The 26911-nt window shown below is 33.0% G+C and overlaps 5 protein-coding genes across 5 annotated transcripts; 2 read left to right on the top strand and 3 right to left on the bottom strand.

Annotated features, from left to right (window-relative positions):
- Positions 1–1457: 1457 nt before the first annotated feature.
- MONOS_14871 (uncharacterized protein) lies at positions 1458–9561 on the bottom strand (the record flags this gene model as incomplete). Its single annotated transcript, XM_067867709.1, has 2 exons — positions 1458–2874; positions 3073–9561. The coding sequence occupies 2 exons, from the start codon at positions 9559–9561 to the stop codon at positions 1852–1854; spliced, it is 7512 nt and encodes a 2503-aa protein (XP_067733781.1). The 3' UTR covers positions 1458–1851.
- A 2986-nt stretch (positions 9562–12547) lies between these two features.
- On the top strand, positions 12548–13137 carry MONOS_17066 (uncharacterized protein; the record flags this gene model as incomplete). Its single annotated transcript, XM_067869949.1, has 2 exons — positions 12548–12568; positions 12739–13137. 2 exons carry the CDS (start codon positions 12548–12550, stop codon positions 13135–13137), a joined length of 420 nt encoding a protein of 139 aa, XP_067733780.1.
- Positions 13138–13682: 545 nt separating this feature from the next.
- MONOS_14872 (putative cathepsin B6 cysteine protease) lies at positions 13683–14844 on the bottom strand. Its single transcript, XM_067867710.1, has one exon. It carries the CDS (start codon positions 14790–14792, stop codon positions 13947–13949), a length of 846 nt encoding a protein of 281 aa, XP_067733779.1. The 5' UTR covers positions 14793–14844; the 3' UTR covers positions 13683–13946.
- A 3436-nt stretch (positions 14845–18280) lies between these two features.
- On the bottom strand, positions 18281–18928 carry MONOS_16726 (uncharacterized protein; the record flags this gene model as incomplete). The annotated part of the gene is made up of 1 exon (XM_067869606.1): positions 18281–18928. The coding sequence occupies one exon, from the start codon at positions 18926–18928 to the stop codon at positions 18281–18283; it is 648 nt and encodes a 215-aa protein (XP_067733778.1).
- Positions 18929–23331: 4403 nt separating this feature from the next.
- MONOS_2297 (uncharacterized protein) lies at positions 23332–24129 on the top strand (the record flags this gene model as incomplete). Its single annotated transcript, XM_067872210.1, has 1 exon — positions 23332–24129. One exon carries the CDS (start codon positions 23332–23334, stop codon positions 24127–24129), a length of 798 nt encoding a protein of 265 aa, XP_067733777.1.
- Positions 24130–26911: the final 2782 nt, after the last annotated feature.

The raw sequence follows: 26911 nt of genomic DNA, 5'->3' as shown, positions 1-26911 counted from the left end.
ATAAACGTTAAATAGAGAGAATTCAACTGAAGAAAAACAATGTTATTCTGTTTTTGGAAATATTATCTGCAATGTTTGTGTTGTTGATTTCTGCAAATTTTGAAGATTTCGAACCAAAATAAACTCAATAATAAACAACAAACAAAAGTTATAACATTTGTTGCCTTTCATAAGAAATGAGTTTTTTGATATGAAAAACGCGAAATAAGAAAGCCAATATTGCGTACATCATTCTTCATTAATTGAGAAAAAATATAAATATATTTAATTCACAAATCTTTTGTAAAGCAGTGTTCTTTCAATTGAAATATGATCAAAATGTGTCAGTATTTCTCTCATATTTTTTCATTTTGTAATTGGACAAAAGAAAGCAAAGAAAAATATCGGAAAAAAGATGAAAAATTATTTGAATAACAAATATCATTGATATTTTAACAATCACAGTGTTTTTTTAACTTTTGTTGATTTTTGTCATCTTTTTGAAAATTTGAAGTTTTTCGAACTTTCGACTTTGCTTGAAAGTTTCTCGATTTCATTTGAAAATATACCTCTGTGATATGACAAGAGAAAATTGAAAAAATGACAAAATGACTGACAAGATATTTATGATTTGTCAAAAAGGGTTATTTATAATGATTTCATGATTCTTCGTTGCTATAATAATTAATTTGAAAAACCACATATAACAATTCTTATTATTCTGAAAAAATCAAATTTATTTATTTGTGTGATCAAGTACCCAATATTTATTTTATTTGACACGAAATGTCAGTTGAGGAATATTTTTGTCACAATTTGTCATTGACAGTCACTGACGGTCACTGACGGTCACTGACAAAAGAGAAAAATCGACAAGATATTACAGATGCTATCAACAAATCTTTTCCGTAGTGCTTTGAAAAGTCTTTGGAAGTTTTAGCAATAGTTTATTGTATAGAAATTTTTAAAAAAAAAATTTTTTTTTTGTGACAGACGAAGCTTCAAGTTTTTTGTCAGGTCACAGAGGTATATTTGAAAGTTTACCGACTATGAATTATTTTTGGTGTATCAAAATCAAATGTAATTACGTCGAATATATTCAACATCGGTTATAATTACTTTTTTGTGTGCAAGAACATTTTAATGAAATTTTCATTCATTACCGATCGCATTTAATCACAGGGTTAGATATATATGGGGGAAACTACTGTCTTTCAAGCATTTTTTGAACAAGGCATTGAAAAATTGTTTCACTCAGAGCTTTATTTCGCTTACTCAAATTTCAAAATAAATTTGATTTTCATATCCGTAAACAGGCATCGTTGAAATAAAAATATAAAGTTTTCCAACATTTCACAATTGTCTAAAAATGGACCCATTTTTATTGTGTTTTTTGAACTGAAAAGTTTCACTTCGAAATTATTCCATTTCGCCAACAAATACAATAAGTTCAAATTTGAAAAAAATGCTAATCTGAATATATAAAAATATATAATGATTATAGCACAAAAATTAAACAAAATATTTTTTGAAAATACTCTTTCATAGAAAAACTGTTGTGTATTCAATCAAACACCTCATCACATTTAACAAAATTCAAAACTCGGTTCACAAAACACAACTTCAAAACCTTCTCTGAAAAGCAAATTGCAGAAAGACATTCAAAAGTCTGCATATTAAACATATCCATACATATATAAATCAAAACATAATGTTTGTTCAGATGAACAAACTGCTTGTTATCATTTTATCGGAACAACCCTTTCTCTATTCATTAACTAATATTCTGTAAAACAACAAAACATTTCCCAGTCAAATCTACTATTCCTTCCCTTTCCCTCATCAACCTCTCCAGTCATTTGATTTCACAGTTCATTTGTTTTTTGTGTATCCTTCGCTCTCACTGCTCGCTTCCTCAATTCTGATTGCATCTGTGATCGTCAGCATTGTTGCACCTGCTGGAAAAAAACAGATAAACTCCTTCCGAAGCTCAGTCAGTGATGGCCTGTCTTCTGCTTTCCATGCCACGCAGCACTTCACAACTCGCACAAACTGAGAAGTTTCAATGCTCCTCAGTTCCAGTCTCTCCCCATTCACGATCTTCTGCCCTGCCACCTCTGCCTCATAATCACCAAACGGAATCTGGAGCGTCAGACACTCCCACAGCATCATCCCGATCGAAAATGCCACCGACTCCTTGGTTGCACCCATCTTCTTGTTCATCAGCAGCTCAGGTGCCTTCCACCTCAGGCACTCTTTTTTGAAGTCATCCTCATCCTCAAACGCGGACGAGGGAAGAGAGTCATCATCATCATCATTATCACTTGCGGACGTCACAACAGTTGATGAAGAGATAGATGATGAGTCCGAATCATCAGAAGAGAAGTCGGAGCGCATGACAAAGCAAATGACCATGTGCTCGGAGAACAACACAATGTGAGGAGTCAGATTGTCAAGAGAAGAGAGCGGATTTTCCATTTCATCAAATGAGTGAAGTGCACCGTTCGCCACCCAGAACAGGATCTGAGCAGCTGTCAGCTCCCTCTCCTGCAGAGTGCCAATCGCCATCTCCTTCTTCTCGTTCCTTCCATGAAGCAGCATGAACAGTGAATCCCTCAGATCAACAATCAGTTTCTCATGAGGAGATGAGCAGGCCATTGCATCCACCAAGTTCGAGATGGATGAGGTGGTTGGGCACAGATCCTCTCTCCGAGCAAATGTGGAATCTGAATCAGTAGTTGAAGTGGATGAGATGGATGGAGAAGGAGTTCTCTTCCTTGTTTCCTCATAATCATCTTTCTCCAGAATCCATTGAGGGATCTTGTCTGAATCTCTTCCAAGGATATATTCTGTGGAACCACTCTCACTCAGTAAATGCTCGGATGACTCTGAGTGCTGCATATTCGTATCATTTATTCTCTTCTTCATCCTCTCATCATTTTTCTTTTCAGCTTCCCTCTCAGCTCTCCTCCACTGTTCCTCTGGTGACATCTCCATCGTCACCATCTCAAACGCCTTCGGATCCTTCTTCACTGTGTCTTCCACAATTATCTCCAACTCTTCCGTTCTTCTCTTTTGCTTTCTCCATCGAACAATGAATATCACCGCAATTATTAGAATAATCAAAAGAACAACAACAAGCACAATTACAATCAATGCCCATGATGATTTCCCTTCTTTTCCACCTTCAACAATCCTTTCATCTCCCTTTGGATAAGTCTCGCTCCTGTTCTTCAGAATGAATGACTCAGTTGCCGAGGGAGAATGGCCATCTCCAAACAAGATGCTCACCCTCACTTCCGCACTCGCCTCTGCTCCCCTCACCATCTCCGGCCCAGTTGTGCCATGCACTTCCTCTTCACTCACAAACCCAGACTCACTTATCTCGTGTGTCTCCACCTGCTCCACATCCCCCACCGACGAAACAATGCGAAACGACAGGTTGCATGGCAGAAGAAGTGTGCCCCTGAACACAACATCCAGCACCTCTTCCTTCTCCTCTGTCTCCACCCACCGCAGCGTGGGTATGAATAATGGCGATGCTCGCTCCTCAACAATCCCCTTCAAAGTGCATCCTTCATTCAGAATCCACATCGATGAATCATCTTTCACTCCGTCTCCTCCCTTCAAGCTCATGATATTCAGCTGAGCAGAATCCGAGCACAATATGTTTCTCCGAGCTGAGGGATATTTTCCAATCGATGGGTTGTTGTTCACAAACTCTCCTTTCTCAATCACCACATTTCCTCCTCTCACTGACAATCCTCCTTCCGATGAATTTGCAATAATTGATTCTTTCAAGAAAACTTCACTTCTTGTGAAATCAACAACTGACCCATTCCACTGGCAGACCTTATCAGTATTTCCATTCATTTCTTCTGCTTCAGATGTTGTGTTTCCCTCAAACTTGCACAATTCCATCAGGATGTTATTTGATGAGGAAATCATCACCTGACTTCCTTTCTCAGAGTCTGATGTACAATCACAAATAGAGCAGTTGAACATTTCAAATGCAAATCTCATGTTCGACAAGTGAACAATGCATGCATCTGATGCTGAATGGCTGATGCGTTCAAACGACGAATGCAACAATGAAAGCGAAAAAGAAGGATCATGGCCAATCGAAATCAAACACTCGCCTTGGAGAGTGATGTTTGCGGCTGCCAACTTCGAAATTCTTATTTTCTCACTCTTTCCACAATCAATCACTGAACTTGTGCATTGAACATTGCAAATCGTTAGCTCTTCGAAAGTTGCTCTTTCTGAATTCAATATCATGAACACAGGCTTCAATAATCTTAAATGATCAACATTACACTTTTCTGCCTCAAATATCCCATTTTCAACAACAAGAAGAGAAAAATTATAAAGGGTGTGTGAATTCTCCGTTGTTCTGCTCTCTGACAAGAATGAAACAGATTCGAGAATAAGAGATCCATTCAATTGGAGAATTAAGGACGAGCAGACAACATTCTGAATTCCACCAAAAACAAATGAAACTTTCTCAAATCGAACAGACCCCAAAGTTGTCACAGCTTCTTTATCGCCCAACTTGATCTCACGCACTTTTATCTCTGAATTTCTATTCGATTCCATCGACTTGATCGTCACCTTCTGAGCGGAGCACGAACCAGTTAGTGTTGTTTCATTCCAGATATACAACTGTGAATAATCTGAAGGAATAACGTGACTCACACCAATATTCAGCGATGAGCATGCACCCTTCATTTCCCCACAGTTCTTGCTGTCGCTGCTGTTCCCCACAATCGAAGACACAAATATGAATTCGCTCCTGAACACATACACCCTCCCCAACAGATCCTCTTCATCCCCATAATCATTTACTGCGCACCCCCAAATAGCCAGATCCTTCACAAACGGCTCTCCAAAATTTATCAGAAACTGTGATTCACTTATTTGCGAGTCAAGATCAGTGCACTTCACAAACATGTCTCTCCCCTTCAGTGCAACATTCCCTTTGAATGTGATGTTTGACAGCACAAATGGCAATGCCTTCTGTGTGGCGCTCATTGATTTCAAAAACAACCCTCCTCCTCTCCCATTGTTCGAGCAGAAACAGTCTGTCATCTTTGTGTGATTCATCTCCAAACTCCCTTTCTCGTTGAGAAGGAAAAACATTCCTCCTCCTTCATTCGAGCTTGTCGATCCGCATTCGTCAATTGTGGAGTTCTCCATTTTCAATCTCACTTCATTCTGCACATCACAGCAAAGCAACGAAGGGTTGTTTGACACACTGTACTTCACATTCAAAAATAAACATTGCTCAAACAGAACATTCCACTCTTCTTCTGCATTATCATTTCCATTTTCTGGAATCTCATTTTCATTCATCACAATTGCACTTTTCCTGCTCAATGAAATTTCTTCAAAGGAAACATCGCTCATGGTTATCACACATCCAACTGATATGCTCATTATCTCATGCATTGATGCCAACCCTGCCATCTTTGCCTTTTCAATAGAAACAATTCCTTTTGTGGCACTTATCAATACAAATGTCAATTCACCTTCAGCATTGTCACTTATGTGAATTGAACATCCTGCAATAGTCGTTTTGATTGCATCTGTGCCTGTCTGGATGAGGATGTTTGCCTCGTTATCGAAGGCACTAGGGATCAGAATCCCCACTTCTTTGAATTGAACAATTCCTTTGCACTCAACAACAGCACCACTACTCCCTTCAATCTCTTTCACAAATTTGATTTTATCTGTTTCACCATTTGTTCCTTCTAGTCTCATTCCACTCATGCACATTTCATTCCTCACATCGCATAGTCCCTGAACTGCAATCGATTCAATCCCCAAACTACTGCCTCTTTTCGTCCCATAATCAACAGAATCACAAGGATACTCTTCCAATCCACACACAACCACATTGTTTCCTGTTCTTGCAACATGCACACTCGATTCAATCGCTTTCCAGAAATAGATCAGGGGAATTGCACACTCTCTGTCTCCTCCATCATACCCTCTCATTGAGTCTTCGGTTAGCATCTCCAATCTGTCTTTCACAAATGGCAGAGTTTCGTTCTTGATGCTCTTGGCAAGCGATGGAGATGAAATGAACAGGTCCTTCCCAAACTTTGCATTGTTTGGCTTATCAGATGAAAAAACAGGTGAGGATATCACAAACCCTGCTTCTTCTTCTTTCAGTATCTTCAGCATAATTCCTCCTCCATATCCAACACTTCCCTCTTCAAATTGTGCTGTGCAACAATAAAACTTGCATTCTTTCATCAACAGGTTCGTATTTGTTGATGCTTCAAAAAAGAACGCACCTCCTCCAATCTCAGTTCCCTCTTCTTCAACAGAACACCCTTCAAATGTGCAGTCAAATATTTCCACTTTATAATCTCCATTTTCATCCTCATTGTTTGAAACACTTATACATCCTCCACTTCCCTTCGAACGAGAAATCGATGAAAAGGAGCATCCTGTTATCTTCTCGATATTTCCATTATGACACTCAATAACGCACCCGTCGTTAAATGTGATTTCTCCAAAATCGCTCTTCGTCATATTTATCGAAGGAATGCTTCCAGAATGACCTTCAACAACAAATATCGATGAACCCCATTTGGCAGCACTCTCCGATCCAAACTCAATCAATTCTACAGCCCCTCCAATAGCCTTCACAAGCACTGTAGAAATTGCTTCAGTGCCTCCTTCCATCCCACATTTGATGAGAATAAGTTTCCCTGAACAGCACTCAAACACACTTTCATGAAAAATCAGTGACTTTTTCATTGAAAACACAATACCTGTCACAGATGCAGCGATTGTATTCTCTATCAATCCATTTTGTGTTCCCTCTTTCTGATCAGAAACATCACACTTTATTTTTTCCACTTTTCCTTTGATGCTCCATCCATTCGAAGTCAACCTCAATTCATCCTCAAAGGCAAATGGTTCAAGAAGAGCAACATCTTTTTTCTTCCCTTCAAAGTGGACAGATGCTGCCTTCGTGATTGTGGAACATGGAAACTCTTCAAATCCACACTTCGAAAAATCATGACTCAATGATCCTCCTCCAACAAATGCAGATCCTGAAAAGTTGTTCCACAAATAGACACATAATGGAATTGGGAACGATTCATCCCCATTTTCATATCCCTGCATCTTGCTCTTTGTTTCCAATGAAGCTGTCAATGAAGTGATCTTCTCACTTCTTGTTGTTGATTCCAGATCGATCGAGTCAACAAAAATATCACTTCCCCATCTGGCCATGTTTCCTTCAAATGCTGATGAAATCAGAAAATCTGCATTTGCGTTTCTCACTTTCAGCCCAATTCCTCCTCCCCTCCCTTGAGTGGCTGAGGCATAACAGTTCTTCACAATGCCTCCATTCATCTTCAATGAACTCCCACTTCCCGCTTCAACCATCATTCCCCCTCCAAACTCACAGTCTTCATTCCCACACCCATCAATTCTGCATCCTTCAAGAGTTATCGAATATGACCCTTCACCCACACACATCAGCGATGATCCAGCTGTTGTTCTCACAATGTTGCTAAATGTGCAGTTATCCAAAGTCAACGAAACCGTTGCCTCCAGAGACAAAGATATCACATTTGTGGTTATGAATGTTTGGCCCCATTTCACATCTTGCATCTTCAACTCTCCATCATCGATTTTTACAAGCGAATTCTGAATGCTCCTCTCCTCTGAATGAGAAGAATCCATTGAAATGTTCATTCTCTTCACATCCATCAACCCGCTTCCCTCAACCTCAAATAGTCTGCTTTGTCTATTGTTTTCAAATGACGTATTGTGAATCACAGATAGATCACTCACATTCAATTTTCCTGTTCCAATACAGAATAGACTCAATCCATTTGCCTCAAATTTTGTCTCAATGATAGATCCATATGGTGAAGCTCCATTCACACTGATTGTTTTCTCTCCAACGTCAACTCCTTTTCCTTCCACAACTGTTCCAGAAAGCACCTTGATTTCTTCAACAAACCCAGAAATCATTTGGGACAAACAATGGCTGATTGATAAGCATGCATAACTTTCGTTCAATCCGCAGCTGAATGTGTCTTTCGCATTTGCCTGAATTTGAGTTGAAGCAACAAATCTGCATTTTCCACCGTTGTTCGGCAACCATTCGCTCTTATCTCCACCCGCATAATATCTCACTCCTTCTGTCCTTGTTGAATAACACCAAACCAGTTGAGAATCTGCAAAATAATCATAAACAAAAATATCATTTCCATGTGGAGCACTGTTATTGTGAAAAAAGCAAAACCATAACAGTTCTCCATGATAATCTGTTAAATTGAGAGATACCCCTCCTCCACGATCATCTGAATGACAATCTTGAAAAAGGCAGTTTCTCACAACAACTTTATCGATTGGATACCAGCTAATAAAACCTCCTCCATCAGAATCTCCTTGCATATGACCACTGCAATTCTTAAAAGAGCAATCAAGAATGCAATCTTTCGTTTTTGTTGTTTTTGAAGTCCACACCCCCAAACCACCAGCATCATTTCCAGACCAGCAATCTTCAAAAATGCAATTAAAAACAAACGGTTGAACGATGATTCCTAAAATTTCCACTCCAGCTCCTCCGTGGTTATCTGAAGACACACAGTAACATTCTTTAAATCGGGAGTGATTCACAGAACACACTCCAACGTTCTCAACAAAAATACCTCCTCCCCTTGTTGATGTTGCATTGCATCTCTCAAATGACGAATTCTCAACATTCAGTGTTGCATTTGAATTGTCATGCACATACAGCGCTCCACCGCATTCTGCAGAGCATTCAATCCATTCAGCATTCGTGAAGTTGAGAGATTCGGTGGTTTCAACTCTATCTGTATTTCTCACTTTCCTATCCACTCTTTCATTCCGAACAAATGTGCAATTGTTGCACAAAAATGAGCCAGATCCTTCTGTTCCACTCACAATCCCTCTCTCAAGAACATTCATCGATCTTTCAACATCACAATCTTCCATTGAACTCATCCTCATCATCCTCTCTTTTCCAGTTTGTATTTCCTCTGTCTCGTTAAATTTCTTTGTGATATTCGCGAACACACAGTTTTGGATTCCTTCAAAACTTCCTGAACCATCCCTCAGAAAACTTCCTCCACTCCCACAAAACACAGCATTCTCAAATTCACTGTTTCTCACAAGCAACGAAGACAAATCACCTCCTTCCATCTTCACCACACTCTCCATCATTCCACATTCCTGACCATTTCCAACACCCAAACTCGTGTTTATCAGCCTGCATGTCCCTCCATTCCTCACATAATTCCCATTCCACTCATTGTCTCTCACAAACACACTTCCCTCAACCTGCAGCAATGATCCTGCTTTTATTTCGAACATCACACAATTATCTGGGTTTTCAAGCAACATCCACTTTAATTCAGCTGATGAGTTGTATATTTCGCAGAACATTCGAACAACACTTTTCTTCACAAAAATACCATTCTTCTCCGTCTCAGAAACGTATAAAGCAGAACATTCACAGCTTAACCTTTCATGGCAATCTTTTCCACAAATAATTGAGAACAAACATGAAAGAAAAACGAAGGGAATCATTGTTTCAATGATGATTATGGGTTTTTGAACCCAAATTTCTGATAATATCCCATAATCTTGCGGAATTAAAAAAAATATTATTTCCTTCACCATTTCCATTTTCAGGTTCCAATTCTATGATTTTATTTCCATTTGTCATATCAAATCAATTCTAATGTTAGTTCCAAGAAACTGCTATTTTCAATTAATTTCCTCTTTTTCAACAAATTTTCTAATCTCATCTTTGCCTACATATTCTGTTTGAAAGAAATGCATCATCCATTTTGCTCCTTTTTCGTCTCCGTGCATCTTCATGAAATTGTTGGCTTTTATTCTGAATCGACCTGTTTTCTTTGCAAGATTTCAGTGACTTCTGAATATACAAAAGGTAATCTAAATGCCTAAAAACGAAAAGAAACGAAAATAATTTGCCAAGAAATTAATTTGAATGTTACAAAACTGTAAATACTGCTTGTGCCTCATTCAGAAAAAAATGGCTTCAACTCTTCTCGATGCATCCAAAACCTTATTTTCCAGTAATTCTTTCCAGCAGTATCTCTTTTTTTCTTGTTTTTCAAAAACAGAAATTGATTTTTGTTGTCAGCTCCTCTGTTCCTTCTCTTATCTGAGTTTTCTTCATTTGATTCCTCTTTTGATTCGCATTTTATTCTATTCCATTTCAAATTTTCATTTTTTGTTTCCATTACGAATGTTAACATCATCATAAAAGCAGGTGGAAAAAACAACAGATTAAAATTTATCCGTTTATCTGCGTCCATTGTCGAACGCTTTGGTTTTATCGCTGTTAACGTGCAAATGGAATAAGTTGCACTTGTAGTATGAATATAACAAATAAAGCAGATGCTCAAATGTAATATTTAAATCAAATTGTTCCTAGAAAATATCTTAATTCTCTTCGCATTGTTATTCTTTCATCGAACTGAGATCCTGAATGCGAATGCAACCAACGTATATGCGGAAAAGGCAATGTTCATTGTTCAATTATTGTCTTGATTATGTTTTACCAACAATTCAAAATATAATCAAGTTCATTAACTATTTCCATTGTTCTTCCCTTGTCTGAAGATCCACTCTCAACAATGACGACTCTCTTGTCTATTGCTTTTCTTCTTCGCTCTTTCCATCTCTTTTCTTTGTTATACTCATCATGCTAACTTTCTCTTTGAGCCATTTGAATCCATTTGTTGTTAGTTTTCTTTGAATGTCTCAATAAATTTCTTTGTCACCTGTTTCCTTTCAAGTATCCTTCCAATTCATTTTTAAACAAAGTTCTCTTTTCCTGCGCTTGATGCTTCACCAATATCAAAATCCATTAATCCATGAAAGACGATAAAAATATGATTTTCAATTGATAGACGACACTTCAATAGCTGCAAAGATGACTGTTTAGACAACATTTTGAAAGAAGAGTTATTTTTTGGCTCATTTCATGGAAGCACATTTCCAATTATGTATGTCGTTTGTTTAACTTCATTTGAAATGCAATGTGTAAAAAAAAAGGTATAATTTGACGAGCGATGATATTGGTGCTTTGCAGACGCGAAAATTTGCAGGCATTGAAATTCTTTTCATAAATTGTCATTCTGAAATTGTAGAAGAAGGATGTAGAACTTAACTGTGATCTGAATACTTCTCCAATTTTGCTGTCAGAACAGAAAAAACGAAGACAGAAATGGAAAGAAGAAAGGTCAATAATAAGACAAAGGCAGAACTTAACCTGAATCAAATTCATTTTCAAAAACGACTATTTCACTTAATAATCAGTAAACAGTTGTTGGAAATATAATCTTCTTCAATGCGTGAGGCTTTGTCATAAATCTTCACTGAAAGATTTTAATAGTGAGCGAAATCGGTTTGTACCAAAAGGCTATGTAAATAATGTTAATGTCATTGGGAAAATAACCGAGGTGATTTCATATTACTTCATCTTCTCATTTATTGAATCTTATTATAGTTTTGTGCTTGTTGATTACGTGCATTGGTTCTGAAAAAAGCATTCTCTCAAACCAAGCGCTGAAATGTTATTTCGTGAGTTGAAAAGTAATGTTTCTGATTTTCACTTTTCTGCTTGTTGATGCAACACAATGTCTTTGATGGTATTTCTAATTGCAGGAGGCTTGTAGGAATCTCGAATATGTGGTTCACTATCAGTGCCACTTTTTTGTCATTCCTAGTTTCTCTCTGATTTCGTCTTATAGGAGTAAATAGCTATTGCATCTTTAAATGAAATGAGGTATTCACGATTTGTTCATCATAAAATTTTTCAGTTTGAAGATTGTACAAAAGATGATTTTGAGCGAGCTAGACAGCAAATGTTTTTAAAATTCTTTCGATTTCTTAACAGAACTAAATTTACACATGCAAAAATTACAAAGCAACGTATAAAAATAACACGTTGAAAGAAGCATAATAACTTTCTCAAGCTTTCTTCATCGGGGAAACACACTTAACATTGTATAATTGCAACAAATTAAGAATGCGTTTTTTTAAAAGTGCAGTTAAAATACAAATATTTAATTTCTTAAACATTTATACATATTTCATCTATGAAAACATGATAAGAAAAAATAAACCCGTGAATGTGAAAATTTTCATCTTTTGTTCTTTGGCAAGAAACTCTTTTGAAAAATCATGTAAATGAAAAATCCTGGTCTCGCAATGATCTGATGAATTTAAATCAGCTTTAAAGAGTTCGACTCTGAATTATTCTTTATTTTAGCTGCATTTACATGTTCAAATCTGAAATTTCATTTCCGTGTATCGTGCACAATAACGATCTCAAGCTTTCAAAAGAGAAAACTTCAATTCTGTGTTATTGAGTATTTTATATTACTTTGGATCAGTTGATTTGACGATTATCTTTTAGTAATTTTCTCCGAGCAAAATCAAAACGAAAACAATATTAAATAAAAAAAATATCTTCGTTTGAGCAAAAGAAGTTTCAAGAATAGTAAAATGCACATATTTTTTTGCACTTTAAAGAAAAATGCGCATTTTTGTTTCACATGTTTAAAAGCATCATAAGAATAAAAATATAAGAGAAGAGGAAGAAGATGAGAAAGAAAAGAAGAGAGAGAAGGAAGTGGAGGTGATTGTACAAAAGACAAATGAAAGGATAAAAGGAGGTGAATGTGAAGATTGATCATCAACGAAGGAATCTGGCGGTTTGATGTGAAGATCATCAACGCTTGTATTGGTTGCGAGTGGACACCTGTCATTGGGCTGTCCAGATGCCCGTGGACACAGACGCCGCTGAACTGCTTCGGACAGGACAGAGACAGCTGTTCATTCTACACGTCTGGACAGTGCTTCCAGGGCGGTGTGTCCACAAGCGGGAACGACAGATGGGGCAACAAGGATGTCGTGGGGATGGAGGTGGACATGGACAAGAGGAGGGTGCTGTTCTTTGTGAAGAACCAGAGGCAGCGGGTGATCTACACACACATCCCAGAGTGCGTGCAAGTGGGCGTAGCTATGGACAAAGCAGGTGCAACTGCAGAGATTTTGAGATATGAACGAGTGAAAGAATCATCTTTTGTTCCTTTTTGGAGGGACAAAACTGTCATGTGGGTGTAACTCCTTGCTTTTATCTTCTGTTATTTTTCTTTTGATTTTTTTTTTTTTTCAAGTTCTTTATTTTTAAAATGTTATTTATGAAAGGCTGGTATTATTCAGCTTGTGTGCACTCGTTCATAACAGAGTTCGAGATTCTTTTATTTTTTGAGATGTTGCATTTTTTCGTTGAGCATAGTTATTCAACGAAGAAAAAGAATGCAGCATTTAAATTTTATAGCTCTTCTATTCAATGCGTTTTATATTGCATGTTTTATCAAGTGTTGTATTTTTTATCCATTTTCACATCTTTTGAGATCGTATTTTTTTATTTTTTGAGTAATTTTTCTCTTCTCTCCCAAGCCATCACTCAAGAGTATATTTTTAGAAGATTTTGATAAAAACAAAGAAAATAGAGAAAATGATTTTGTAACATTTCTTGCATCATTTAACTCAAAAAACATCTCTCCAAAGAGCAACAATCAACTTTTGACATTTTCCTAAAGCATTATCTTTTCATTCAATTTAATGTTTATCACTTCTTTTTGATTCAAAAAAACGCTTTTCTCGGTTCAACCTTTCGATGAATCGCTTGTTTTAGTTCATTTTTTTCAAAAAAAAAAATTGAAGTATACAATTTAAAAATCAATGTTTCAGTCAACTCAAAATATCAAAAGAAAAACATACAAACAGAAATATCAAGTTGCATTCAACTGACATAAACTTTAAAAACGCAAAAATCCTCACTTCCCCGTATTTCTTGGGAAAGTCAAACATAAAACTGGTTCTAAACAAAAAAACATTTAAAATCTCTTTCATATTTCTCTGCAAGATTAGCATTTAACAGGTCCTGCGTAGAATCCTTGTTCACATCCGCAATCATTTTTTCCTCTGATGAACTTAAAGTGACCTTTCTCTCCCCACCCTGTTCCCCATGAGTTCTGAAGAAGCCAGTATGGAACACCATCTTCAACGCCCCATCCGATCAAAAGTACAGCATGTCCTCCTTCTTGGTATCCTGATTTGTGTTGATAAATTCCGCTCTTGTAGTTCATAAAATCTGTATAAACTGTGAAACGGAAGTAAACTGGACCGTTTTTCATCAATTCTTCTTGAACATTCTTGACTGTGTAAGTCTCAGCTTTCTCATATTTGTAACGAACAATTCTTGATCCATTAGCACATTTTGTTGGACATGATGGAACACGTCCATTTCCAGAAACATATGGGAGGCATTCTTCAGTTGTGACTCCATTTGAAGCAAGCCATTTTGTAACTATTGGTCCAGAACCACTTTTGCAGCCAGAATCACTTTTGTCGCATGAAACGAGATCTTGGACTGAAAGCATTCCCTTTCCGCATCCTTTGATTGAGAATCTGTTTCCAATGGCTTCTGATGCAGTGTGGGCCCAGCATGATCCGCAAGAAGCTTGTGAGCGCACTGGATAAATCTTTCCTGGCCATTGTTCACGTGCATCGAAGTTCTCTGGGACATTGTTTGGTTCAACGTATTCAACGTCTTCGATAGGAAGAGCTTCTTCACCAAGCATTGCTCTCATCTTTGCTAAAGTGATAACTTCTCTTGGATATTCAATTGCAACCCATGTGGAGCTTGGATCGTTGTTAACTGTTTCAACAATTGATTCTGCAATAACTGAAGCAAATAAATAAAATATCATAAGAAAATTACTTCAACTGGCAAAAGATGTTAATCTTGTGATAAAATGATCTAACCCTTAATGCGATAGCAATCAATTGAAATGAAAAATCAATTTTTAGTGCAATCCCCATTGGTGTTCATAACACTTTATTAATTTAATCTTCGAAGAAATTTTCAATCTTTTAAAATAATAATTTGTACTAAAATTTAAAAATTTATCAAAATTTTCCTTTTTCAAAATGAAGTTGAGTATTTTCATTTTTCTTTTCATTGATCTGAAAATTATCCCTCTGTGACATGACTTGTTACAAATTCTTTTGTCAGCCACAAAAAAATAAATAAAATAAAATAAAATAAAATAAAATAAAATAAAATAAAATAAAATAAAATAAAATAAAATAAAATAAAATAAAATAAAATAAAATAAAATAAAATAAAATAAAATAAAATAAAATAAAATAAAATAAAATAAAAATAAAACTGAAAATGAAAATTAAATTAAAAATTAATATAAAACTTGAAAGTGTGTTTTTAATTACAAATGTAAAAAATAAGTGGAGCAGAAAAGAAAAGAGAAAAGTGAGAAGATATCAGGCAAAATTTGAAAATACACTTCACTTTAAATTAATTATTTTTATAATGAATGAGTGAAATATTTGATTTTTTGTTTTTATTCAGATTTCTGAATTTCCTTCATTTTCAGACTCAACTTTATATGGGGAAAAATATGCAACTTCAAGCTTTTTTATTGAAAAATAATGTACTTTTCATTGACTTTTTGAGATCAAAAATCGAATAAAAATGGGTCCATTTTTCGACATGAGTGAAATGTTGGAAAACTTTATGTTTTAATTTCTACGATGCCTGTTTACGGATATGAAAATCTAATTTATTTTGAAATTTGAGAAAGTGAAATTAAGTTATGAGTGAAACAATTTTTCAATGCCTTGTTCAAAAAAAGCTTGAAAATCCGTATTTTCCCCCATATGTTATTTTCTTTTGAATTTGTGTGATTGTTTTTGAATCCAAATTTTCTCTATCATAATTTTCGGTTTGAGAGTTCACTTTGAAATTTGATAAATGAACACAAAAAAGTTTAAAATCCTTTCAAACATAATATTTTTAATGAATATCATCTCAGACATTGCCTTTTTAAATATTTATAAAACATTTTTCTTGAAAATGAAAAATCACTTTCGAAAGAAATGAAACACTTGAAATATCAAAGTTCCTAAACAAGTTATGATTTCAAAAATTATTAATCTAATGTAAATCATTGCGGCAATCTGCCTTTGACTTTTTTAAAAAGCCAATGTGACTTACGGAGAAAAGTTTTTTACGTCATAGTTCAATACACCAGGATTTTATAAATACAACAAAAAAATGAATAAAACATGAACAACAATTTTTCGAAAGGGAAATGTTTTATAAAAAAATCAAAATGGGTTGTTCCGCGGCAGATTTGAATTGCGGATTTTTGAAAAATCTGACACGGAAGGAAAAAAGTTCCCGTCATACGTAGATTTGTTGATTATTATATAAACATGGATCGAGAAGACTTATTGTCAACATTCGAATTGAATGATGAACTCAAACTGAGCTTAAAAGATCCTAATGTGGTTTAATATTCTTTCTGATTAACTTGTTATCAACTGTTTTAACAAATTTAAATATTTCTTTTTCAAGCGCACAGCATATATAAAGCATGTTAAACTTTTGCAAATGGAGAAAGGGCATGTCATCACTTTGGAGAAGTTGCAATCAACTCCAAAAAGGCAATGTTTGCTATTATGATCTTAACATTATGTTTGATTTTTTTGTTCAAATTTATCACTTCAAAGATTACAAAACATCCAACAAATAAGAATTTTGCCCTCAGCAAAATTGCATTTGAAGTGGTGAATAGTAATTTGTTTATTGGATTTTCTCCTGTTTATCTCAGCTCATCAGATAAAAAAATGTCCCATCGTTTGTATTTGTGCCCAAATGCAACATCTGATTCAATATGTGGAATTACAGGAAGAAGAGACTACTCATCAATCAAATTTCACAAATGCAAGTTGCTAAAGCAGAACTCAATTCAGAGATTTTTCCTGAGTGCAAAAATTGACATGGATAATAAAAGCTCAACAGTTAATACACACAGCGAACAACTTTGCAACACTGGCATAGGTGTAACTGCGTCCCTTTTGCATTTCTTGTTTTTAAACATTAATGTTGTGATGACTGAAAAGCAAAAATTGTTTAATAACTTTTATATGGACCGATTTTTCGTAAAACTTTTTGCTTCTCGTGAAAAAACTTTTTTAAAAAAATCACCCATAAATATGAGTATTTTTTCAAAAAAATTTATTAAAATAAGATAATTTTGAAACAAAAAGTGAATGAAATGTTATTAATTATTATATTGTCCTTCATTAATAATAAAAATTTGAGAAATAAAACAGAAAAAAAATAAATTAAAAAATTAAAATATTTTGATCAATCCCACAATTAAATTTCTTATTTAAAAGGAATTTGTTTTTGCTTTCTGGAATGATAGATTGTGTAAATAATGGCAAATCTGAATCAAACTTCATGAAAATGAAATATCACATTATTAGATGAAAATTAACAGTTGAGTTTGTTTCAATTTGTCTCGTATTTTCATTTTGCATATCAAAGATCATTTTTGTTCATTTCAGAAACATTTCAGTTTTGAAAATATAATTCATGGATTCCTCGTTTTTGATAGAATAGTATTATATTGTTTTTTTCGAAAATGTTCATTCATAATATTCATATATTTATTTTTTCTTTTTTTGTTTTTTCCAGCATGCTGCTTATCAATATTCGATTCAATTTGATAAGAATCAATAACTTTTAATGTTAATATTGTGATTTCTTTTTGAAAAAAAACGAATGAATTTTTATGGTTTCTCCTTGAAAAAAACTTCATCGAAAAAATATAGTAATTTCATATTCATTTTTCCAAATCACTTTTTAAATTTTTAATCAGTTCGTTGAGAAAAAAGAGCGTTCTTTTAATTCATCAGCCTTTCAATTGCATGCTTCACTTATATGAGAGATCAAAAAACGACGAAAAAATTGCTTGATTAAAAATTGACAAACAAATAACGGAATGAACAATATTTCCATTTCAAGAAATTTCAAACTCTATCTCTCTCTCTCACTCTTTTTCTCTTTCTCTTTCTCTCTTTTTCTTTCTCTCTTTCTCTTTCTCTTTCTCTCTCATTTTCTTTCTTTCTTTCTGCTCTTTTCTGCTCTCCTCCACTGCGCCTCTGGTGACATCTCCATCGTCACCATCTCAAATGCCTTCGGATCCTTCTTAACAGTATCTTCAACAATCTCTTTATATTTTTTTGTTTCATTCTTAGCTTTTTTCCAACGAACAGCTAGAATAATTGATGCAATAAAAACAATCAGAAACATTATTGCAAATATCACAATCACAATCAATGCCCATGATGATTTTCCTTCTTTCAGACTTTCAACTATCTTTTCATCTCATTTTGGAGGAGCGATACTTGCATTCTTCAGAATGAACGAATTTGTTGATGAAGGAGCTTCTGCATTCCCAAACAAAATTTTTACGCTCACCTCAACATCATTTCCACAACTGCTGATGAGATCTTTTGTCACACTTCCTTCTGCTTCTCTTTCTGATAAGAATCCATTTGAATCAAAATCATGTTTTTCAATCTCTTTCTCTTCTCCCTTCCTCTTCACAACTGAGAAAGACAAGTTGCATGGAACAAGAAGCATCCCTTTGAATGTCAGCTTCATTCTATTTGCCTCTTCTTTGGCTTCCACACTCTCCAGAACTGGAATGAAAAACGATGAATCCCTTTCTGAAGCAATCCCTTCAAAACTGCACCCTTCATTCGACATCCAAAGCGATGTATTATCTTTCAATCCATCTCCTCCTTTCAAACTCATCACATTCAATGTTCCTGAATCCGAACATATAATGTTTCTTCTCAATGATGGATATCCTTCAATTGATGGATTATTATTCTCAAATAACCCCATCTCAATGATCACATTTCCTCCACTCATTGTTATTCCACCTTCTGGTGAATTCGATATTGTTGTGTCTTTCATCTCCTCATTGCTCTTCACAACATCCACAAGAGATCCTGACCATCTGCACATCTCTTCCCCTTCATTCTAATATTGCTCATTTCTTTCCTTTGAATTCCCATCAAACACGCAGCTGTCCATTTTAACATCTAAACTATTCTCCAATTTCATCAATTTCCCTTTTGTGGTCTTTGAACCGACTCCACCTATTGTGCAATTTGCCAATTGCATCGTCTTTTTCATTGACAAACAAGATATCAGTGATTCTCCATTTCCTTCAACTGTGATATTTTCAACAAATAATCTATCCATATTCAACTGTCCACATTCAATGATTTCAATTATTGAGTGTGAAATTGTTGAATTACAAATCGTTAATGAATCAATTTCTGATGGAAGTTGTGATGAAAGACACAATGCAGACTCATGAAGAATGAGATTTGACGCTGTGCATCCATCAAGTTGCAATTCTCCTTTTTCCATATTGATAATGTGAAATGGAATGTTTGCTAATCTTGCGTTTCCTTCTTCCATCAATTGCTTTGATGTGAATGAACAATTCATCATCTCAAGAATTTATCCCTCTGGAGACATCAATGATTCATATTGAGAAACGAAATTTGGATCAAACACAAAATTCACTCTCATCAATGAAACTGTTCCTGTTATTGTTATCAATTCCCTTCTTGTTTTTCCAATGCTTGATTTCACTTCAACTTTACAAATTTCTCTGCTCTTCGAACTCAAACTCATCACCTCCAGATTAATTTCTCTTCCAATCACACTCTCAGTGTCAACATGCAATAGACTCACATATTCAGATTTCAGATGCACCAGTCCATGTACAATCGAGTAGCATGGAAGCGTGATTGTTCACATTGTCTGTCATTCGATCCATTCACACTGCTCACAACAATTGTGTCACTCTGATGGATAGTCACAAACTCAATCAAATTTGAATCACTTTGATAATCACAGAAATCTCTTCCATAAATCGCATTAATTCGTGAATAATGATTCTCTCGAAGATCAAACTGGAATTGGCTTTCATTTATTTGAGACGTGATGTTATAACTATCAATGAAAATATCATTTCCCACTCTTTCTGTTTTGTTATTGAACGAACAATAATAAATATTAATCAAAATAACTCTATCCTTTTTGTTGCAAATATGCTATTCCTAATAATACACTGATGCAGCTTCATTGAATAATGCTGATTATAAACATCTATTCAATTTCATAAGTGAATATATGAAATTATAGGGTGATTCATAAACCCGAACATTTTCATAAACCCGGTTATTTTTTTTGTTCGTTGAAACAGAATTAATACCATAAAAAATATAAAATGCAAACTTTTATATGTTTATTTTACTATTTTATGAAAGTACTAAAATTTTTTTGTTTCAATTTTTGTTTTTGATGAAGATCAAAGGAATTTTTATTTTATTTTTGATCATTTGTTTTGTTCGTTTTGAATCAACTTTCATTTTTTGTTTGTTTTTAATTACAAGGTCATAAAACATACATAATGAAGTTTTATTATTCGAAATGTTTTATCTTTTTATCTATTTTGTCTATTGTTTTTCTCATTTCATCATTTTTGACAAAAAATATGAAAATATGAAATTTTCTGAACTTATATTTGATTTTAAGAATCACTAATTACGATGTAATGTAAATAAGATAATAATGCATTGGTATTCTTAATAATTAGTCATTTTAAGTTTTGTTTGATATGAAATTAGCATGTTTATCATTTTCAAAAATTGATGTGTATTTGAGCAACAACATTCACAAAATTCTAACATAATAAATGCTTTGCGCAAATATTTTTCTTTTCATGCACATCATTTTTAAAAAAGTAAAAAATATCGCACAGCTCATAATTTTCATATTATAATATTTTTTGTCAAAAATGATGAAATGAGAAAAACAATAGACAAAATAGATAAAAAGATAAAACATTTCGAATAATAAAACTTCATTATGTATGTTTTATGACCTTGTAATTAAAAACAAACAAAAAATGAAAGTTGATTCAAAACGAACAAAACAAATGATCAAAAATAAAATAAAAATTCCTTTGATCTTCATCAAAAACAAAAATTGAAACAAAAAAATTTTAGTACTTTCATAAAATAGTAAAATAAACATATAAAAGTTTGCATTTTATATTTTTTATGGTATTAATTCTGTTTCAACGAACAAAAAAAATAACCGGGTTTATGAAAATGTTCGGGTTTATAAATCACCCTATGTGTTTTGTCAAAAAATTTAATAACACAATATAAATTATAGAAACAAATGTTTCATAAACTTTGATAGTGCTTTTTTATTTATTGGTTCCATAGGTAAATTATAATATCCTTGTACTGCAGGTAAACAATCTCACTTAAAAACATAATCAAAAATTATAAAGAATTGAATGAAATGTTAAAAATCATCCAGTGCACACTTTTATAATATTTCTAAACATTTGATTTGTCTTATTTTCGCAAGCGGGGGTTCAATTCTTGGCGAAAAAAAGCAAATTCTAATATTTTGGATATTAAAAATTTTATTGTGGGATTGATCAAAATATTTTAATTTTTTAATTTATTTTTTTTCTGTTTTATTTCTCAAATTTTTATTATTAATGAAGGACAATATAATAATTAATAACATTTCATTCACTTTTTGTTTCAAAATTATCTTATTTTAATAAATTTTTTTGAAAAAATACTCATATTTATGGGTGATTTTTTTAAAAAAGTTTTTTCACGAGAAGCAAAAAGTTTTACGAAAAATCGGTCCATATAAAAGTTATTAAACAATTTTTGCTTTTCAGTCATCACAACATTAATGTTTAAAAACAAGAAATGCAAAAGGGACGCAGTTACACCTAAACCGCAACAATAGTTATAAATTAATGGACACATTCATTTCATTAGTAGGTACTTGTAACATATCTTTTCTTAAATCTTCCTGCAGTTTCCTGAACGATTTATTAACCACTTTAATCAAAGAGTCTCAGTTACATCCTCATTCAAAGAGAGAAGACATATTCCCCTATTTAACGAGAAAATCTATTTCAAAAATCATTCTTCAAACAAATGATTCAAAGGTAACTAATTTATTGTCAACAATAAGAAATTAACCAATAGCAATTATGATGGATAGCGGAAAAATTGGAAACAAAAATTACACTGTTGTTTGAGTTGTGCCATTATCTTTTAATTCTGTTCCTTTGTTCTTGAATTTGTTTGAAGGCTGTTCAACTGAAAAAGATTACTTCGAACTTGGACAGACTTTGTTGATTGAGTTTGGAAAAATTGGTTCGAATGTCAGATGTTTTTGTTCTGATGGCTTGAAATCGCAGGTTCAAGCACTCACAAAATTATACCAATCGTTTAACCAGGTTCCAATGGAACATGCTGACAGTCTGTCGTTGTTTAATCATATTTTCGTTCCTTGTTTGAGTCATCTGGTGAATTTGATCGTCAGTCATGCATTTCAAGATAATAAATTCTTGAACAATGTGAGAGAAATGCTCGTTAATTTTAGCACCGCGTCGCATATAACAGTCAATCGAAAAATATTGGTTCGGAAATGTCCGACTTATATCCGAACAAAGGTGGTTGTGTTTATTTCAAATATGCAATTATATTAGGACAAACATCCAAAGGGTTCGTTTGAGCAAGTTACTGAATGAAGAAAACATTAAAGCTGCTGGAATAACAGAACTTCTACTATTTCCGATTAACTATTTGCATCTCCAATTCGAAAAAGACTCCACAAAGATATCTTTTGTGTTTCCTATTTTATTGAACGCAATGAGCTTATTCTTCTATAATTCAACATTGAATATATTACAACAGAAAGATTGGCACAATGCAATAACAGACATTATCATTCTGCTTTTCAACCACACATTTTCTGGTGAAAGAGGCAGATTTTTTGCCTTTGCTTATGCCCTTTCACCAATTGGAGCAGGAAAATATCGAAAAGGTTTGTTCACAAATTGCGATATAGTATTTTCTGAAATTTCGAAGCACCAAAGCATAATAAAGGACTATTTATCGAACATTCCATCTTCATCAAATGCGATTGAATCATTTGTCAAATCATTTTCATCTTCAAGTTATTCTCAGCCAACTTCCTCGTCATCAACGATCCCATTTCAATTATCTTCAACTCAAAAACATTCTTCCTCTTCTCAGTTATCCTCTCACATTCAACAACAAATGTCTCCACTGCTCATTTCTTGTACAACTCATATTTTATCAAATACAATTCCGTTTATATCTTCATCTTCACAGCCGAACTCAACTGTTCCAAATTTCACTCATTTCGACATTCTGCATGTCAAAACAACAATGGAAAGATTTCAGAATCGATTTAGTTACCGCACACAACAATTGTATTCTACATAAACATTGATTTGCCCAAGCAAAACAGACTTTGCAAACATTGGAAATTGCTCAGAAATAATGAAATTTGTTTGTGAAATTATTGATCATATTGAAAAAACCGAAATAGAAATTGCAAAAGAAGATGAAAGCGAAAGTGATGGATATTATGAAGAATTAGAATATGATATGGAAGAGGAAGAATTCGAAAGTGGCGAATGTTTTTCATCAAATGATGAATATTATTTCGAAAACAATTCGGAATCATTTTCAGATAAAGATAACGTCTCAACATACCATACAAGAAATACCACTGGAGCGAAAGATGAAAAAAATCCAGCTGGAAACAAAGAAGAAAATGATGCAGAAAAGGAAATCTGTAACGAAGATAAAATGATAAGACGAGAGCGCGAAAGATCATTTGCATATGAAGATGATATCCTCTGCTTTGGAAACTTTTCGTCAAGGAAAAGAATATTACAATGTGATTCAACAATTGAAAATGAAGCATTGGAGCAAACTCAAAAAGCTGTTTTTGATGATTGGTATCCTCGACTAATTGTTGCCTTCAACGAAGTAACAAATATAATTTTGCAAGGAATGGATGATATTCTTATTTCAGGATGTAAAGCACTTTTTCGAAGAAGTCTGCTTGTTCAGGATGATGCTGTTATTGAGGACGATCCATATGTCTATTACGAAGAGCTGGCTCTGAAAGGTGATATGGAAACTGTTTATTCTAATTTTGCCTTCAATTTAATTGCATCCCCATGCAGTGAAGCCTTTTGCGAACGTATGTTTTCGAAGGCAAGAAGAATTGTTGGAGATAGAAGACATTCTCTTTCATTGATTTCTTTGAACACACTTATGCGTTTGTGATTGTTTGTTTTTTGTAAAACAATGTTTCGTTTGTTAATGTTTGATAGTTTTCATCTCACGTATTAAATTTTTGTAATTTCAGTCAACAAAACGACCGTTGAATAAGCAAACTGTTTAAAATAATATATATTTTCAAACATTTGATTGAGAAAACTTTGTGAAAAAGGCTATCATAGTGTGATGTTGGACTTTGTATACAAAACATATTATTCAACTTTTCATGTTTAGAAGAAAATAAACATTGAAATCAAAGTTTAAATCACAAATTGTGAAAGTTTGAAATAAAGTTTTCATAATAATTTTTAAAAAGAAACATAAAGTTATAAATGTGTGACATAACATATAAAACTTACAAAGTCGCAGAAAAAAGAGGAAGCAAAAGTGAAAGCACAGAAAGAAATGATGCGTGAACTGATGAGTGGAAAAAAGTGTAACATTTCATTTAGGAATGAAGATTTGTCAATAACAAACAATGACGAAAGAAAGATTAATAAGTGAAGCAAAAAACTTATTATTCATATTGTTTGAATTAGAAAGAAATAATTTTTATTATATTGTTATTCAATTATTTAATAAAGAAATTAGAATTAAATGAATTCATAAATATTATAACCACTTTTAATTGAAGTAAACCTAAGTTTCATATTTATTCTCACTTGAATTATAAAATGAAAGTTGTCAAAGAAGTGATGCATTTTGTTTTTTTGTTTTGTGGAAACATTTTTTGACATTAAAAGTTATAACTGCAAGTTTCACATTTCTTCCTTTAATATTCATTCGGTTGTGTTTCTTTCATAATGTTAAGTGTTATTTCGCAAAGATTATTTCTTTTTTATTTATCTTTGAAAAATAAACTTGTTCATCAGTTCTTTGTCCAAAGATTAACAAGCAAAAAAGTTGAAATGCTTTCTCAAATTCACATTTGAATCTATCTTTTTAATACAAGATTTTTATTTATTTGTTCGCTTGGGAAAATATGTGATATGGCAATGAAATGTTTGTTTGCAAACAAAAAAAGATTAATAATCAAAATGAAAACAGCGGAAACAAGATCTTAACTTTCAACGAAGAGAAAACAGCTATTAATTTCTTGTCTTGATGAAACGATCATAAAAAAAGATTGAATGAATTTCGTTCAGCTTATTCAATTAAAGTGATTAGAAAAGAAATAACCTGTTAATGTCTTTATGTCAGAAGAGCTTCAGATAAAATAATTAGCTTTTTTTAGAAATAAGTTTAAAAAAATATGAACTTTCCACAACGAATTAATATTCCATGAAAATCTTTCAATACCATTGCTGTCTTTGATTGATTTTAAAATATTCAAACAATAATGAGTCAATATTCTGATAACATAAATAAACCCTATTAAAATTGAAAAACAATCACACAGAGAATTTCATAAGTTGTGGAAGAGAAATTTTCAATTAATGGCAAGGATGTGGCAGATGAGAAACAAACATCACACTCTATTTGGACATACTCGTTTTTGTTCATCTAAATATTCATCAATAAAAATATACAACTTTAAATATTTTATTATGGAAAATCCAGACATATTCAATGGTTTCAACATGGATGAGTGTGGATTATTTTTTTATTCATAAATATTTGATCAAAAAATATATATCATTTAAGAATGAATATCAAATAATTATAATTTTTTAAATAAAAACAATTCAATAGATTTAATAAATAATAATATTTCTTTTTTGTGAAAAACTGTGGGACGAAACTGATTGACGTGGATGCGAAATGTTCATGTGACGTAAAGGTGTAATCTAATTTTAAAAAATTACTACAAAAAGAATATTATTTGTAATGTGAAGTGGTATTTTTTCCGAAAACATTAACAAAGAGTTGTAAATATTGTAAAATAGTGACATTTTTTTTGAATGAAAAAAGTGAATGTTTGTATTTCACAAGGTTAAAAATTTTTATTTCTTTTCTTTTTCTTTTTCTTTTCTTTTTTTATTTATTTGTGAGATTATTTTTGAAATCATATTTTTTTTCTGGGTGTCGATTTTTCAAAGATTGAAAGTTTTTTGATAAAAATTTTTATTTCAAAAGAAAAGAAGCATGACGATTGTTTAAAAAAACAAATGTTTTAACTGAATCAAAGATAAAAATGTTTTCAATAAACTTTTTTTCTTTTCAATTTTTTATATTGATATACAAGATAAAAATTTGAACCCAAAATTACGAACGAAATATTACGATTTCAGTAATAATCACCCATTTGGGTTATAAAACCGATTTTTTACTCACACAGATACAAACATTTTTTAATTGAACAAAAAATTTTTCTTGTGCAAGCACCTATGAATTATTTTTTGTTATTCTTTGTTTCATAATGTCCAGTTCATTTTCCTCAACGATTAGATTTTCAAAAATTGCATTGTCACAATTATTAGCTTTGAGAAATATGAACCCATAACCCAGAACAATTTTTATTATTGTCCTTATTTAATGCAAAATGAGATTCTTTTAGCAGCAAAAAATATTGTTATCAAAGGATGCAATTGCATAGAAGATGTATTGCTATCAAAAATTACATTTGACGATGCAGTTGTTGGAGAAGTGAAAGCTCTTGTTCATTCACTTCTTGACATCGAAAAGTGCAATAGCAAAGAATCTAAAATGTTTGTGAATTTTCCTTTTTTGCAATGCAAAAGTAATAAATTATTATTTCGTATTTTTAACTTTATTCTTTCTTTTTTCAAAAAAGTTACTTTTCTGAGCTAATTGAAAAAGTCATCCCTATTTTTGAGAAAGCTCTGCA

Source organism: Monocercomonoides exilis (genome assembly GCF_001643675.1).
Source record: "Monocercomonoides exilis strain PA203 chromosome Unknown scaffold6-2077815, whole genome shotgun sequence".
Lineage (NCBI taxonomy): Eukaryota > Preaxostyla > Oxymonadida > Polymastigidae > Monocercomonoides > Monocercomonoides exilis.
Note: the sequence above shows the minus strand (reverse complement) of the source record. Positions and strands in the feature narration are given on the sequence as shown.